This window comes from Oryctolagus cuniculus, chromosome 5 (genome assembly GCF_964237555.1).
Source record: "Oryctolagus cuniculus chromosome 5, mOryCun1.1, whole genome shotgun sequence".
In the NCBI taxonomy this organism is placed as follows: domain Eukaryota; kingdom Metazoa; phylum Chordata; class Mammalia; order Lagomorpha; family Leporidae; genus Oryctolagus; species Oryctolagus cuniculus.
In genome coordinates, this window is record NC_091436.1 from 153,398,433 (window position 1) to 153,415,394 (window position 16,962).

Genomic DNA, 16,962 nt, shown 5'->3' on the forward strand with positions numbered 1-16,962 from the left:
GTAGCTTGAACTGCCACACCACAACGCTGGCCCAAAGGCAGTTTTTATTAAAGGGGTTTGGTTACACAAATGAACCAGGAAGTTGAGGGCCTACTGATAAACACTGGCTCGTATGTCACTGCACTGCAGTTTTACACTCGGCTTTGTTTAAAGCTACCATTAGGTGAGTAAGGTTAGCATGGATCTATCACTAGTATGGATTTAATGTTCACTAAAAATAAAGGGAAAAGAATAATTCGTTTTTATTAAGAAAGCTTTTATTTAATGAACACGAATTTCACTCATAGGTACAGCTATAGGGATATACCGGTTGTTCCCACCCCCACTTCTGTCCCAACTCCTACTTCCCTCTCATCCCAAAATAATTTTATTTTTAAATTTATTTGCTTGAAAGTGTTACACGAGAGACAGAGAGAGGTCTTCCATCCGCTGGTTCACTCTCCAGATGGCCGCAAGGGTCACAGCTGTGCCAATCCAAAGCCAGGAGCCAGGAGCTTCTTCTGGGTCTCCCACACAGGTGCAGGGGCCCAAGGATTTGGGCCATCTTATTGCTTTCCCAGGCCATAGCAGAGAGCTGGATTGAAAGTGGAGCGGTGGCTTTACCCACTATGCCACAGCTCCGTCTTTTTTTTTTTTTTTTTAAGATTTATTTATTTGAGTTACACAGAGGAAGGAGAGGCAGAGAGAGAGAGAGAGAGAGAGAGAGAGAGAGAGAGAGAGAGGTCTTCCATCCATCCACTGGTTCACTCCCCAGATGGCCGCAACCGCTGGAGCTACGACGATCCAGACAGAAACTAGGAACTTCTTCCAGGTCTCCCATGCGGGTGCAGGGGCCCAAGACCTTGGGCCATCTTCTACTGCTTTCTTAGGCCATAGCAAAGAGCTGGATCGGAAGAGGAGCAGCCGGGACTCGAACCAACGCCCATAAGGGATGCAGACACTGCAGGCTGCGACTTCACCTGCTATGCCACAGCGCTTGGCCCCAATTTTCCTTAAGTTATTTCTTAAGTTTGGACCCTGAGAATTTCCTCAGCAGTGCAGATCTATTTATATAAAACTTGTGGGTCTATCACATTTTTGAATTGTGCTGTTTTACGAAGCCTATAGTTTTATAAAAATTATAATCAAACGACACCAACAGCACTAAACCTCAACACCTCATAAAATATCTGGCATGGGTATAAACGGTCTTACAGAACTCCAACTGTAGACTGAGTCATATGCAGGAAGTCCTCAACTTTATACTTTGACAAGACCTACTCTACAGGGATTCTAAGATCCATGTGGCTCTGCTGCATCCACAAGTCTCAGAGCATCCGCTTTGGTTTCAGGTTCTTCCCAGTGTCGCACCCTTTGCCGACCACGGGGGTGGCTCTTAAAAGAGCCTTTGGGTTCTCTGAAACTCGGCCGGCAGCGGCGCCTCACTTCTTGGAGGAGAGCTTCCGCTGGCTTGCCTTCTGCTGGGGCAGTTTGCTTTTCGAAGGCTTGGGCTTCGCGCCTCTGGCCTTGGCCGGACTCTTCCTGGGCTTCTTGCCTTGGGCTCCCTTGGCCTGCCGCCCGCCGCGGACCGCCTTCTTGGCTGTATTCCTTTGCTTCTTGGCTCTCTTGTTGGTCTTGATGGTCTTAGGGGACTTGGAGTCACGGGACAGGCCCACCTTCTTGGTCTTGGTAGGACGGGACTTCTTCTTGACGTTGCCCTTGGTGGGTTCAGGAGTGGCCTTCTTGCTGAGCCTGAAGGAGCCCGAGGCACCGGTGCCCTTGGTCTGCACCAGGATGCCCTTGCTCACCAGGCTCTTGAGGCCCAGCTTGATGCGGCTGTTGTTCTTCTCCACGTCGTAGCCGGCGGCCGCCAGCGCCTTCTTGAGCGCGGCCACGGACATGCCCGCCCGATCCTGGCACACCGAAAGGGCCTCGGTGATAAGCTGGGACAAGGAAGGACTCGGAGTCTTGCGTCTTGCATTTGTCAACCCACCCGGCTTCTTTCCTCGCCTCTTGGTCGACGGTTTCCCCATAGGGACGACCACAGGCTCAACTGGGGCTGCGGGAGCCGTCTCAGACATCGCAGTGGAGAGCCACTCCAGGCAATACCGGTAGGAAGCTCGCCGTCGGCCTCCGGGCCTTATATAGGGCCGGGTGCGCTGTGATTGGTGCGTCGCCAGGCGCCGCCCCCTCCCCTCAGAGGAGGAGCGTTTGTGTTTGTTTCCACCCCAAAACTTGAACCCCACAATACTCCTCTGCGCAGAATCTCCCGGGTTCCGCTGCCGAACGGTTCCTGGAGAATCAGATTTCACGTGAGCTTTTGCATTTTCATGAAAAATGATCCTGCATGCCGAAACTATTGGAGAAAGCCCTTGATTTTTAGGCAAATTCAAGAGAAAAGAATAAAACTTCCTCTTTTCCTCCTAAAAGCAAAAATAGTTTTTAGCAGGAGACTGATCTCTTCTCTTCGGGGTGGTCTTCCAAATGGATGGCTTCTAACTGGTGAAGAAAATAGATGATTTGCACCTTGATTTTTATGGAAAATTATTTGTATATGTGAGGGAAGTAACACAGACTCTTAGCTGTCTCCTGTGGAGTTAGAAGGTACTTAGAGAATTGTTGAAGACCTGCAGAATATGATGTGATTTAGGAAAACTCTAGTAAATAAACCACGTGAAACCACAAACTTCGGGTACCCGTAACGAGAGCTACTCTCCAGTTCCCGAACATCCTCGAGATGCATTCATAATGCGGAACATGATTCCTACTCGGTTATCCTCATGTCTCTGACCACAGCTGAGATTTGCTTCTCGTTTTTGTAGCTCAGTCCACCTCCCCTCCACAAATTCACACATACAGTCTCTGTACCCAATGTACTATAAAACGTGAAGCAAGAATCCTGGCAGGTGGAAGCCACAGACCAGCACCTCTAACGAGAATGCACTGACCGATGTGGGAAAGGGGTTGGGGAAAACGGCCCACGCTCCCCTGAGCTTCTATTGCCTTGGGCCTTTGTGGGAGGTGGTCAGGACTTTCTGGAAGATTCTGAGAGAGCAATGTAGTATGGCTAGAGTCAGGGTCTCAGGAGAGGAAGAACCCATAAGGACCTAATTTAGCATAGATTCTCCCAAACGGTTTTGTGAAAATTTTGGCAACTTTCCAGGCTAGGGAGTCACTGGAGGTTTCAAGGAAAGAATGTGGTGTGTTGTTATTGTTGTATTCGTCTTTTCTTGAGATTTCCTGAATAAACCATCATTATTGAGAAGAGTTCAGTGTAAGACGGTGGGAGTCTACTGTAATTGTCTCAGAAGAATGACAAATGTTGGCCTAAGGGGGCAGTGTGGGAAACAGGAGCCTACATTTGAAATATTTCAAAAACAAAAGTCAAAGGATGAGACTTCACACTTTTCAACTGCAAAGTGAAGTTAACAAAAAGCCTCCATCTCTATCTTACACAGGTGCACACAGATGCACACACTTGTAACACAAATTCAGACAATTCTACTTTAAGCACGTGTACTCTGCCATATTCTATTTTCCTTGGGGAATATTTCTCCTTAGGGAAATTGTAAGTATCTTGTGATTATGTTTTGTTTTGGAGAGAGCGCCCATCGGTTAGTTCTCCCCAGATCCCACAACGGGAGGCAGGAACTCAATTCAGGTCTCATTTTGGTGGCAGGGACCCGACTAGCTGAGCCACTACCTGTTGCCTCCCAGGTCCGCATTATCAGGATCCAGGGATGGGGAGCAGAGACAGGACTTGGACGTAGTAGTAGTCCAAGATAGGACTTCTTAACCACCTGGTCAGCTGGCTGGCTGTGCCTTCTTTGTCAATCTTGTTCCGCTTCTCAAAGCTTGGTGATCTCTCAGGATTGTGTCATTAAAATCAGTGGCTTAGGCTGTGAGTACAGGCTGGCAGAATGCTAATTCTGTCATTTTTAAAGTAACAGAACTGGAGAATTTAGGAAATTCACAGATTCCATAATTTGAGATCCAGAAAGAAAACCATGATTCATATTTTTGTGTGGCAGGTAGCTAAAATGTACTTAAAGACAAATTATAATTATATAAACATATGATATATATATTATCCTGTGCCATTGTCCAAAGTTTTTTCTCACTTAAAAAAAAGGGGGGGATTCATTTTATAGGTGAAGAAACTGAGGCGCAGAATGTCACACAACTTGCCCAGGTTCGTAGAGCTGGGGAGCCACTGCACTAGAGTTCAAGCCCAGGAAGTCTGGCTTCAGAACGCTCTGACCTTCCCTGCTTCACTCTCAGGGAGCTGCAGACCACTGTGCTGAGTCACTTCCTTCCCTTTTCCTTGTCTTCACCTAATATCTGATGCTCATGGGATCACATTTTCAATAACTTCTTTTGCGTATGTTTGGAGCAATACTGTAGGTTTAGTTTTTTAAGTTCTCTATTGTGAGAAGCTCAGTCTTCTTAGCTCTCATTAAAAAAGCAAGGAACACAGTCATACAGAAAATAAAATGATTATTTTATTTTAAAAAATAAATTCATATCTGGTAATATGAAAAGTATATGGCCTACCAATATTAATTTTACACACCAGTTTGTTATTTTTAAACTGTTTAATATACATTTCTATTACTATACATGTGAATAACATAAAGCTACGTTTGCTCTGTTTGGTGAGGACATTAGCAGAGTTTCACTTGCCAGCACTCTCACTTTACTCACATCTTTTTTTTTCATAAAAATTCTTAAGTTTCTTTTTTGTGTGTATTTTTTTTTATTTATTTGAAAAGCAGAGCAGGAGAGAAACAGGGAGAAAGACTGAGACAGAGAATCTATCCACTGGTTCACTCCCCAAATGCCCACAACAGCCGAGGCTGAAGCCAGAAGCCAGGCACTCCATCAGTTCTCCCGAGTGGGTGGCAGGAACTCAGGTACTTGAGCTACCCTCTGCTTCCTCCCAAACATGTTAACAGGAAGCTGGATCAGAAGCAGAGCAGGATTCAACCCCAGGCTCTCCAATATTGCTTGTGGAAATCTCAAGCAGTGGTTTAACATGCTATGCTTCAATGCTCTCCCCATTCACTTCTTAATTTTTCTGACATCCAAGATTTAGATACTCCCAGGGCCTGCGCTGTGGCATAGCAGGTAAAGATGCCACATGCAGTGCCGGCATCCCGGATGGGCTCTGGATGGGGTCTGGGCTGTTCTACTTTCCATCCAGCTCTCTGCTGTGGTCTGGGAAAGCAGTAGAAGATGGTCCAAGTCCTTGGGCCCCTGCACCCACATGAGAGACCTGGAAGAAGCTCCTGGATCCTGGCTTTGGATCAGTGCAGCTCCAGCCGTTGAGGCCATCTGGAGAGTGAACCAGCCAATGGAGGACCTCCCTCTCAATCTCTCTCTCTCTCTCCTTCTGCTTCTCTGCAACTCTGAATTTCAAAAAAATAAATTAATCTTTAAAAAAGAAAGCAAAAAACAACAACAACAACAAAAAAACCCCACACAATCTGGAGGTGGAGAAATTTTAAAAAATGTATGCCAGTTTGAAAAAATCTAAAAAATAAATGAAAAAATCTAAAAAATCTAAAAAAAAAAATAATAAAAAGAACATGTACCCCTCTTTCATGTTTCTTCCTTTCTAAAGAGTTATTTTTGAATGTTATATTTGGTTTGCAATCATCTTTAGACATTATTTGACAAATTAACCTTAACTCTCTATTCAACTGGTCTCTTCATTTTTCATTGTTGTATTTTGACTGTTTTCTTGTTCAACTGTTAAGTTGTCGCTTAGCTCACAGAAAGGATATGTGAATAACTCCATGTTTTGCAAAAGTTGTTACTAAATGTCTCCAAAAGTCATCCAGCAGTTATTGAACATCAAGTGCTAGAATGACGCTACTCCACGGCGGCAAGATGTATTAAAAATTATTTTAATTGAAAAAAAAAGTTGTGCATCGTCTCCAAACTACCAAGACCATCTGTTTAGATACTATCTAAACATAAGCAATGACAGCAATTATTAGGTGCCCAAATCGCTGTCTAAGATTTTAATCTATCAGGATTTCAAGGCAGAGAAACCCTTTGAGAAAGGGTATCAGGGAGGTTGGTCTTCTATTGAATCAGATGAACTGAGTGATTTTCAGCAGGTTTCTTCTACAGCTCCATTGTAAGCACACAGATTCCTATGTGCAGGGATCTTGGGAAAACTTCTGAGAGGAGACAGGAACTAAGCTCAGGGCCATCCTCTAGGAAGCTCAGGGCCATCATCTAGGAAGCACTGGAAGTACCTAACCTTAAGAAAACAAAACAAAAAAAGGCTTTTTGCATCATTACAAAACACCCCTGGAGGAGCTATGCAGGCAGTCTTATTTCTGCTCTTACTGACATTTCTTCCCTTATTGTCTATTTACACGGAACTACAGAGACATACCCACATCATTCTGATTCTTAATTTGTGACTAAGTAACTATAAATAAGCAATGCTAGCAACTAAGACTAATGTCCAGAACCTTTCTATGAACAGCTCATTGCTGGGTAACTAAAACCATTTTCCAACCTATATGGATGTTAAAGAGTCCGTCTTTGCAAGGCACAGCATTAGAATATGTTAGAATATGGGTGCATTTTCTGTTATACTTTAATCCAAAATATACAGTGTCAGAAAAAAGCATAAAATCCTGCAGCCATTTGGGAGTGAAGCAGCAGTTGGAAACTCGCTCTCTCCTGTCCCTCCCCTTTTCTCTGTAACTCTGCCTTTCAAATAAATAAATATATTTTTAAAAAAGAGGATTATAAAGATATCACTAGGTTTTATATTATCAATTGGATAGATTAAAAATAGTAGTGCACCTATTTGCATTTTAGGTTTCCATGAGGTTCAATGTGTTCCATGGATGAGTTGTCAGAACGTATTAATTGTTCTTTAAAAATTTCATTTATTGAAAGGCAGAGAGAGAAAGAGACAAGAGCATAGATCTCCCACCCACTGGTTCACTTCACAGATGCCTGCAATGGCTGAAGCTGAGAGCTGGAACTCAACTCACATCCTCCACATGGCTCACAGGTACCAACTACTTGAGCCAACACCTGCTGCCTCACAGGGTGCACATTGTCAGGAAGCTGAATTTAGGAGCAGAGCTGGGACTCGAACCCAGGTACTCTGATACAGGATGTCGGGGCCCCAACTAGCGGCCTTACTGCTATAACCACCACCAACCCAGGAGCCTATTTATTGAGGACTGGGCATTTGTCTCCTTGTGAAAAGTCTTAATCTAGTGTTGGCTCCCGGGGATTTGGCTCTCAGTTCTCCGAGGCTGCTGCTTGCATGTGGAATGGAGGAGCCCTAACCTTGGAACAAAGAGATCTGTGTTAACTTCCCACCTCCTCTGTTTCTAGCTTTTGTGACACTGGACAAATTAACCCTATCTCTTCTAAACTCAGTTTCTTCGTCTGTAGGTTACACTAATGACACTTAGTCTCATTTTGGATTTCCATAACAAAATACTACAGATTGGGTGGTTCAAGCACCAGAAATATATTTTCTCACTCTGAAGACTGAAAGTCTTAGATGAGGGTAGAGAATGGTCAGGTTCAGGGAGGAGGAGCTCTCTTCCTGGCTAGGGGCCTGCTCCTTGTGTGCTCACAGGGCCTCTCCTTAGTGTGTGTGCAAGATCTCTCTCCCTCTCTCGTCCTCTCCTTATAAGGCTACCAATCCTAACTAATTAGGACCTTATCCTTATGATCTCATTCAAAATTAATTACCTCCTAAAAAGTTCTAAGGAGGTACTTCAAAAAGGTCACGGAAAATGCGCATTGTGAAGGAAATATGTATGGATGTCGGATTTTGCACCAACATAAAGTAGTTTCAAGTCTGTTTTTCTACAAACTTTTTCAAGTACTCGTATCTCCAATTGGGATTTAGGGCTTCAATATATGAACAGGGGGCAGTGAGGCATGAGTGGGATACATAGCAGATCCTTTCTCAAAGAGTAGTTATAAATAGTTATACATAGATAATGTAAGTAAAAGTAGATTCGTTACACTCAGCCAAATGCATTTTATTCCAGCTGGTCCTGCATGGCACCAGATAATTTTTATTTTATTTTTGTTATTTTATTATTATTCTTCATATAGTGCCGTCTCATGGACTTATTGAAACCATGTTACCATTGTGCTGTAGTTTTTAATGTGATTGTGTTAATAATGATACAGGGGATAATTGCCCCTACCAATAAAGGAAGAGTTGCAATTTCAATATTTTTTGGAGGAGTGGGTCTGTCAGGATGACATTGTTTTATAAAATTTTTCATTGCCAACGGGAGTGCTGTAAAACAGGAATTTCCAAGTTACATTGGGATTACAAATTTGGCATGGCTGTCCTGGATGGCCATTCAGCAATGTATATTAAAGACCTTAAAAAAATTCCTCCCTTTTGTTTTAGTATTTATACTTCTACAAACCTATACTAGGGAAATAATATTTTACCAAAGATTTATGTACAAAGATGTGTGATCTGTATAATCTGTAATGAATAAAAATGGGACTCAATAGAAGTAGTCAATAATAGAGCTAATTACATAAGTAAATATTGCATCCATAAATAAAATGATACACCCATAAAAACTGTTTCTACCAAAAAATTACATGGGTATACCTACATCTATTTTACGTGATATATTTACTTTACGTATATTCAGACTATCCATACATATGTCTCACATACATGTAAAAAGGAGATACTAGGCATTAAGTTTCTTTATATGTTTCTCTTTTCAAAAACTTTTTCAATAAACATTTAACATTTTCACAGTGAGAACAAGAAGAAAACAAGCTACTGTTTAGAAAGACGCTTACTGGTTCTTTCTTGACTTAAGAAGGCCCCACTTCAGGATCCCTCACTTGCTGGGCTCGTGCCAGGCGAGCGGTAAGCGGCGGGCCGAGGGCATCTCTGCTCCTCCGGTGCAGAGACCGAGCCGCGTCTGGAGTTCAGCAGACACCGGACGTCGCCCCACTCTGAGAACAGCGGCAGTCAACACTCGGGACAGTCGGGAAACAGCGGGCTAAGCTTTCCCACACCATTAATCCCATTCCTTTGACCGAAAGGTTTCCCTGTACATAGTGAACCGCAACCTAACTTGACGGGCAAACACTCTGCAACCTAATCCATAGCAAGTAGCTAAGCTTCAGCCAATCACGAACAGCTAACTGTTCAAACCCTTTTCAGAGAAGACTGACGTGAGCTGTAACCAATTGCCTGTCTCCGTCCCTCACTTCCGGTTTCTGTAGTGTTTTTTTTTTTTTTTTTTTTTTAATTTCTCTTTCTCACTATAAATATAGCCTGCTCCAGGGCTGGGTGGTAAGTGGTTAGTGGTAAGTCTAATCTCTTTGTGAGCCCTATTGCTGCCTGATTTTAGAAACCATGTAAAGCCAATTAATACCTGTAAAGCTAGATTTGTTGTGATTTTGTTTTAGCAATACCAATTACATTTAGTTACTGTACCAACCTTATGCTGTACCTGCTGTCCTTCACCTTCCTTTATAAATAAGGAAATGAGAATTGTTGGGTGATGAGCCTCCACGGGAAACCCACACCCTCTGTTCCTGAGTCAGTTACAGAGAGAGAGAGGGAGAGGGAGAAGAAGAGGGGGAGAGAGAGAGAGAGAGAGAGAGAGAGAGAGAGAGGACTTCCATCCGCTGGTTCACTCCCCAGATGGCCGCAATGGCCTGAGCTGCGCTGATCCGGAGCTAGGAGCTTCTTCCGGGTCTCCCACACAGGTGCAGGGTCCAAGGACTTGGCCCATCTTCTACTGCTTTCCCAGGCTATAGCAGAGAGCTGGATCGGAAGTGGAGCAGCCGGGACTAATGTCCATATGGGATGCCTGCACTGCAGGAGGCTGCTTTACCCACTACACCACAGCACCGGTCCCCTGTGTATGCTTTTAAATAAAGAATGGCTGGGACTCTTAGGCTGTTTTTCTGTTGATACAAGAAAATACCAAAACTGGGTACATTATAAAAGAGAAAAATTATTTCCTTACAGTTCTGGAGGCCTAAGGGTATGGAGCCAGCACCTGCCGGAATTCTGCTGAAAGCCTCCTGGTGCTTCAATGCATGATTGAAAAGGGGAAAGCAGGTGCAGGCTCTTCCCTCAGTGAGAGTCCAGCGTTGGGGGAGAGACCGCTTAACAACAGCCCACTCTCAGGGGACCCAATGCAGCTTTAAGAGAGTGAGAGCTGAGGCTTTTGAGAAAAGCATTAATCCTTCCGGAAAGTTCCAACACCTCTCAGCACGGAGGCACGAGACACCAAGCTTCAGCATGGATTTTGTGTGGACAATCCATATTCAAACCATAAGCAGGAACTTAGTGTCCTGGAAGTTCCATCTAAGCCTCAAAGGGTAAGAATGTGTCAGGTGAGGAGGAGGAGTTAGGGATTTTCATAAAGGGGATGTAGCCCCACATGCCAGCCAGTGGGGCTTGGCTGTGAGCTGTGCAGACTTGCCTGTGAGGGATGTGGAAGGTCTGAGTTCCTGTGATCCCCACATAGTGCACCTGTAACAGTTTTCTCTCAAGTACTCACCCTTCCCAGGTGCTGATAGATGTCACCCCCATGCCTCCCACTTCCTTCTGCCGTGGCAATAAGTGTAAATGAAATGTATCTACTGGGAAAGCTCCCAAATCAATGCCTGTGCTGTTCATTGCGGTGCTATAAATGGCCTTTTTCTCGTCTCTTGACAACAAAGACAGGCTTCGTTGATTGCTCTCCATGGGTCCAGATCGAGTGCAGGGAAATGCGTGTACTGTTAGCTTACTAGCAGTCTCCTTTAGGTTCTGGGCCTGCCTTCATTTGGCCAGGGATAGAAGGACTTCTGTGACAGGGGTTCATTTGGCTAATTTGAAGACTTGCAGTTGCCACCCATGCTTGACACATTGTTTTGCAGGAGCTCGGCTCCAGGAAGAACAGGTTCAGGTTCAGACTGGAACAGGCCAAAGAACAGCTTCAGAGTCTTTTGGGGACTCCTACCTCTTTATTCTCACCGTGGCAGGAAGGAAACAGAGCCTTGCTCGAGGCCCGGCAAGCTCCATTCCTGGATCTGCCCTCACTTTCTTTTATAAACTTTACTGACAACCGTGGCAGGCAGCCAAGCAGATGCATAGCGGAACTGCATCAGCGTTCGAGCCCGCCCGCTGAACATCAGTTTCGGTCCTGCCAGGTGCCATGACAGTGAGGAGCCTAACTGAGTCGGTTTCCCCCACACCTGGGCCATCATTGCACATGGACGGAGACTTTTACTCCATACGCTGCATGTACTTGTAAAAGTTGTCAAAGTCACAAACCTTTGTCACAAAGATTTGCAGAAAGATCTGTCTGGAAGCAGAGCTGGGTAAGAGGCACATCTCCCTCACAAGCTTTTTTTTTTATTTTTTGACAGGCAGAGTGGATAGTGAGAGAGAGAGACAGAGAGAAAGGTCTTCCCTTTGCCATTTGTTCTCCCTCCAATGGCCGCAGGCAGGAGCCAGGTGCTTCTCCTGGTCTCCCATGGGGTGCAGGGCCCAAGCACTTGGGCCATCCTCCACTGCACTCCCGGGCCAGAGCAGAGAGCTGGCCTGGAAGAGGGGCAACCGGGACAGAATCTGGCGCCCCGACCGGGACTAGAACCCTGTGTGCCGGCACCGCTAGGTGGAGAATTAGCCTATTGAGCCATGGCGCTGGCCTCCCTCACAAACATTTGATCAACTTGCTAACTCATGGTGTGACTGCTGATATTCCAATGGTGAGTTTAATATACTCGCTAGTGCTTGTAGCACAGCCTTAACAATTTCATGTGCCAAATGTTCCCTTGAACACCTTTAAAAAGACAGCAGATTGAAGGGCTGTGCTGGAGGGATTGCAGTTCTCTCTCTGTGTGTGCCCCCACCCACCTTATACCTAACCCACAAGCTCACACCCACAGTGACGGTGACAGTGGCACTGGAAAGGGAGGGAGAGGTACTAGAAATAGGTCCAAGGTAGAACCGGTTCTCTCTCCTCTTTCCTTCATTGTTGCTTGGGTTCTTCAGCTTCTCATTACTTTAAATGAAATACCTGAGGGAATCTTCTTACAGTTGAAGGTTCAGAGATAAAAATCAGGGTGCTCCATTGATCAGTCTGGCATCTGGTGGTGACAGAGTGAGTAGGAGTTACAGGGTGAGCCAGGAAGCAGGGAGAGAAGCCAGGCTGGACTTAGCTGAAGTTGCCAGCTCTTTCATGAGAACTACTTCAAAGTACAAGCCCCTAAAGACCCCCCTCTGGGAGGCAGGGAGGAAGGGAATATCATTATTTTTAGAATCATATCTACAAACCATATTGAACCTGTTAAAAACTATTTAAATTTTTTAAAAAAATAATAATAATAAAAGACCTCCTTCTGGCCCCACCTCCCTGCTGCCGTAATTAGATTAGTTCTCTGCCCTGAGCCAATAACTGTTAGTACAAATATATTAACTGTTCGCATAGGCCTTTGAGGTTTAAGCATCTGCATGGGGTTGGGGAGCCAAGGCTTGTTCACTCTGTAACATTAATTTTTGCAAGTACCACCTGCTCCTTTAAACACCATTTAAAAGGCACCAAATGTAAGGGCTGCTCGGGGAACCACAGCTCTCTCTCTGTGTGCTCACGCTCACCTTGCCCCTACCCTCACAAGCTCACACCCATGACGGCAGCAGTGACAGTGGTACTGGAGCAGGGGGGAGAGCTACTCAGAATACATCAAATGTAGAACCAAAAGGGTTTTGCTTTCTCCTCTGATGCGTTGCTGGTTCATCCCTCAAGGGCCTCCTCTGAGCTTTCCAGCCAGCATTGTATTGTTTGAGTTGATACAGTCAAGCACTTGGAACAGTAGGTGACGCCCACACTAAGTGCCACATTCGTGTTAGCTACTATTGAGATATTAAACACTTGAAGTAATGGTAATATGAATATCATGTCTGCTACAACACCTGCTCCCCCTTTTCTTCTCTTTTTTTCCCTTTCCGTCCTTTCTCCCATTCTAACTGCTTAGAAAAACGATTGTTTGAGATCCATCTTCTCCAGCTGTGATAGAAGCTGCATGAGGGTGACCTTGTCCAAGGAGATAGACACTGAAGATGGCTCCTGAGCAGCTGGAGGAAGAGCCAACTGCTGGCCTAGAGGACAGGGAGAGAGAAGCCGCCCCTTCCTAGCAACCTAGGACTGTGTCCTTGCTTCCTCTGTGCTGACGGTGTCCCTGGTCAGTGCGGAGCTGCTGCGGAAGGGGAGTGCAAGAGGGAAAAAGGAGAGGCCTGGACAAAATGACTGACGGCAGCCACTCACTCTTCACCCAGCAAAGCTTGTTTTCCTGCCCGGGCCCACGGCCAGTCTGCATTCCCATTTCCCTGGCAGGCAGGTGGGGCACAGGCTGAACTCTGGCCCAAAGAAGATGAAAAGTGATGTGTGCCACTTCCAGGCCTGGCTCACGGAAACCTCCATCACAGAGGCCTTTTCTTTGCTTCTTCTGTCTGCTGGCCCTGTGTGGAAGCCCCAGCAGACATGCGTGAGATCTAAGATGCCCAAGAGACTCATGGGACACTGTATAATGGAGTAGTGAAACTTCACTCTGTTTAACCACTGACTTTTAAAGGTCTGGACAATACAACAGCAAGCATTACTTGCCTTGTCTTCATCTAAGGTTTGCGTATTGAAGCAGATTTAAACTCAAAAATTGCTGTCTGTGGACACACAGAACCTCTACCAACCCATGAGGGCCAGGCCTTATTTCCACATTGGCTATCTTGTATGCAAGGAGTAACAAGTATTATCTCCCAGCAAACCTCTACACCTTTGGCGCATCAGCTGGCTCCAGTGAGACCCTCAGAGTCTCACCTCAGGACTTCATTCATTGGCTCATTGCAATCCCTACTCCTAAGTAGTTCTCACCTCCCTATCCTTGCAGTATTGTGGTTTTTCCTTCGTGACTCCCTGTAGTAGATCAACTGCTTTGCTTATTATGTTTTTCTCTCTTAGTCTTCTCGAATTGTAGCTCTCTGAAGGCTAGGGTTTTGTTATTTTGCTCAAATACATGTATATAGGTAGACTCATAGTTGATACTCAGTAGCCATTTAAAAAATTTCTTGAACGAATCAATCAGTGCCATCATTTTTGGATACCTACTGCACACTGAGCTCATTAATAGGCCCTAAAGATACTGGTGAACAAATCAGCTCAGAACCTTCCGAAGGTGACAAGAAGATGAATGATGACAATTAAATGCAAACTGTATCATGATTACAGAGTAGTTGAGAGGGTTTGTCTGAGATACTCCCAGGGAAGATGATAACCCACTAGATGTCTGCAATTCTCCAGAAAAGGAGCGGGGGACTCAAAGAAGGAATTCCAGCATATGGAGAAAGCAGAAAACCAAGAAAAGCCCAAATGTGCAAATCTGGCGACAGAATACTGTCTGACAGAGAGAAGAGCCAAAGATAGCCTTGTGAAGCCACGTCTCAGGTGTTTGGAGTGTCCTAAGACAAGATAAAGCTGTTTCCAGCCAGTCTGTGAGGTAGGACGTCAGATATGAGCTTATGTGTGTGTGACAAAGGCCTAAGGAGACATTTAGGCCCAGCATATGCATCTCAAAGTCATCCCAATAAGGTTTCAGGGGCAGCCCAGTATTTGCATCCTGCCCTGCCCCTTTCTTCCCAATAACCTGCCAGGTCGGGGTCCCTGCCCCTTCTGCCTGATATCTGTATTTCAGATATCATTCTGATCCTCCAGGGGGTTTTGCTCAACCTTTCTCTAACCCAGGGCAGCTCCAGCCAGGTTTCCCCCTGTCTGATAACTTCAGGGTGGGGGGGGGGGGACTCAGATTGGAATTTTTCTATTTACATCCAAGAAGTCCTTTGTTTTAAGAGGAGCAGAGGTGGGAAGGCAAGACCCATCCTCTTAAATACCCCCGGCCTCAACCAGACTGCGAGCTCAATCTACTGCCTTTATGCTGAGTCCCCTGCCTGGCCTGGCCAGGTGTGCTGTTTATGTAACCCCGCTCTCCCCCAGCCTGAATGACTGGGCACTCTCTCTCAGGTTCTGTCTGGAGAGGTGCCCATCCATTCTTAAGGATGTCCTTTCCCTAATAAACCTTGCTATTTTACTTTTCCCCTGCTCTCTGTCTCACGCCTGAATTCTTTCTTGCATGAAGACAAGAACCCTGATATTCACCAGTAACACTGGTGTCGCAGGTGGCAGCTTTATCCACTACGCCACAGTGCCAGCCCCTTGGCTGCTCCACTTCTGATCCAGCTCCTTGCTAATGTGCCAGGGAAAGCAGTGGAGGATAGCCCAAGTCCTTGGGACCCTGAAGTCATGTGGGAAATGCCGAAGAAGCTCCTGGCTCCATTTTTCAACCTGGCCCAGCCCTGGCCATTGTGACATTTAGGGAGTTAGCCAGCAGATTGAAGATATCTCTCTCCCTCTCTCTTTGTGTGTAACGCTGCCTTTCAAATAAATAAAATAAATCTTTAAAAATACTCAAACACCCAAGGTCCATTATACCAATAGTTTAAGCAAATCCAACCAAAAAGGAGCATATTTTCATTTTTAATATTTTTTAAGTTTATTTAGGGGGGACAGAATGAGGGGCAGAGAGGACTGTGCAAGAAAAGTGAGAACTGAGCCTGCCCTGATAGAACAGGGGATCTGAACCCAGGCTTCACTCTCCCTGATTTTTAATATTTGAATGTCTTATTCCATGACTGAGCTTGTCAATAAAGAGAAAAAAGTGAAAAAAAATGAGGAAAAGAAAAAAAGGGAGAACAAGAGAAAGAGGGAAAAAAGAAAAGGGAGCAAACATTTATTTTTAGTGTTTTTAATTCCGATTCTGTTGAACAATCTGACGTGGTCAGAGGACAAGTCTCAGTTTATTAGTAATGAAGTCAAAGTTTAACCCAGCAGCAGGGGATGTCATACCAGGGCAGGAACAACCATTACAATATGAAACCAGATCTTTCTTCTGTTAATTATTCTACAAATGGCTCACTGAATGAAACGACTACTCAAGTCTTTATTCATGTATTTGTTTTAATTTTACTTGAAAGAGAACAAAATCTTCCATCCACTGATTCACTCACCGAATACCTACAACAACCAGGGCTGGGACAATCTGAACACAGGGACCTGGAGTCCCATGCAGGTCCTCGACGTAGGTGGCAGGGACCCAACTACTTGAGCCATTGTTGTGGGGCTGTTAGTAAATGGTACAGTCTTATCTGTGCCATGATCTACGCCCTGGACAACATCCTAGGCAGCCATTGCTGAAAGCCAGGTGACCCCATGGCCCAACCACATGTGTCAGCTCCACCCCCACCCCAGTAGGATTTGCTGCTCCTACTTCCCTGCCCACCCCCGCCATGCAAAGGTTTAACAGGACCTGTTCCTGAACTCTCTCTCTCCTGGTTCCTCCTCTCTCTCATGCTCTCGCCCTTTCCCATGGCCTGTTGGGCTTCCCCCACCTGACAATAAACCTTTCCCTTAACTCTGGTTTTTAGTGTGTTTTGTGATGGCCTTACATTGGTGTTGTGACCCAGATCCAGGCTCTCCCTTCTACCTTGTTCTCCCCCTCCGGGGACCTGAGCTGTGTTTGGATCCTCGATTTCTACCAGTCACAAAGCACACTCCTGGACCTCCTCCCATGGCACCGGATGCTCTGTGATCTCCATCCACACTCCAGCCTCTCAAATTCCTGAGATAAGACGAGGTGGGCAGTGGATCCTCTCAGTGCAGCTCTCCATGGCTTTTGTTTCTACTTCATCCAGAAGTTGTGGTACCAGGCACCACAAATCCTGCGGCCTCCTGCCTCTATGGACTCTGTCCAGACCACAGTGGGTGTGGATGACAACTCAGTTTCCCTTCTACAGGCTAAGCCCTGGACTGCAGTGGGCGTATGGGTGACAACCCTTGCCCTCTGTTCCCATATCCTCCCGTGGACTCTCGTGACCTCAGGGACGCCCAATATCCA

General features: G+C 45.5%; 1 protein-coding gene and 1 long non-coding RNA gene across 3 annotated transcripts; one reads left to right on the forward strand and one right to left on the reverse strand.

Annotated features, from left to right (window-relative positions):
- Positions 1-622: 622 nt before the first annotated feature.
- Positions 623-9,142, reverse strand: H1-6 (H1.6 linker histone, cluster member). The gene is made up of 2 exons (XM_070074851.1): positions 8,812-9,142; positions 623-6,250 (listed from the first exon to the last, which is right to left on the reverse strand). The coding sequence occupies exon 2, from the start codon at positions 2,058-2,060 to the stop codon at positions 1,422-1,424; it is 639 nt and encodes a 212-aa protein (XP_069930952.1). The 5' UTR covers positions 2,061-6,250; positions 8,812-9,142; the 3' UTR covers positions 623-1,421.
- Positions 9,143-9,245: 103 nt separating this feature from the next.
- Positions 9,246-15,111, forward strand: LOC103349696 (uncharacterized). Of its 2 annotated transcripts, XR_007923044.2 has the most exons (3): positions 9,273-9,327; positions 9,998-10,353; positions 12,997-15,111. It is a non-coding gene; the product is annotated as an uncharacterized lncRNA (long non-coding RNA). The 2 variants fall into 2 exon arrangements; XR_007923045.2 differs by lacking the exon at positions 9,998-10,353 and having other exon boundaries at positions 9,246-9,327.
- Positions 15,112-16,962: the final 1,851 nt, after the last annotated feature.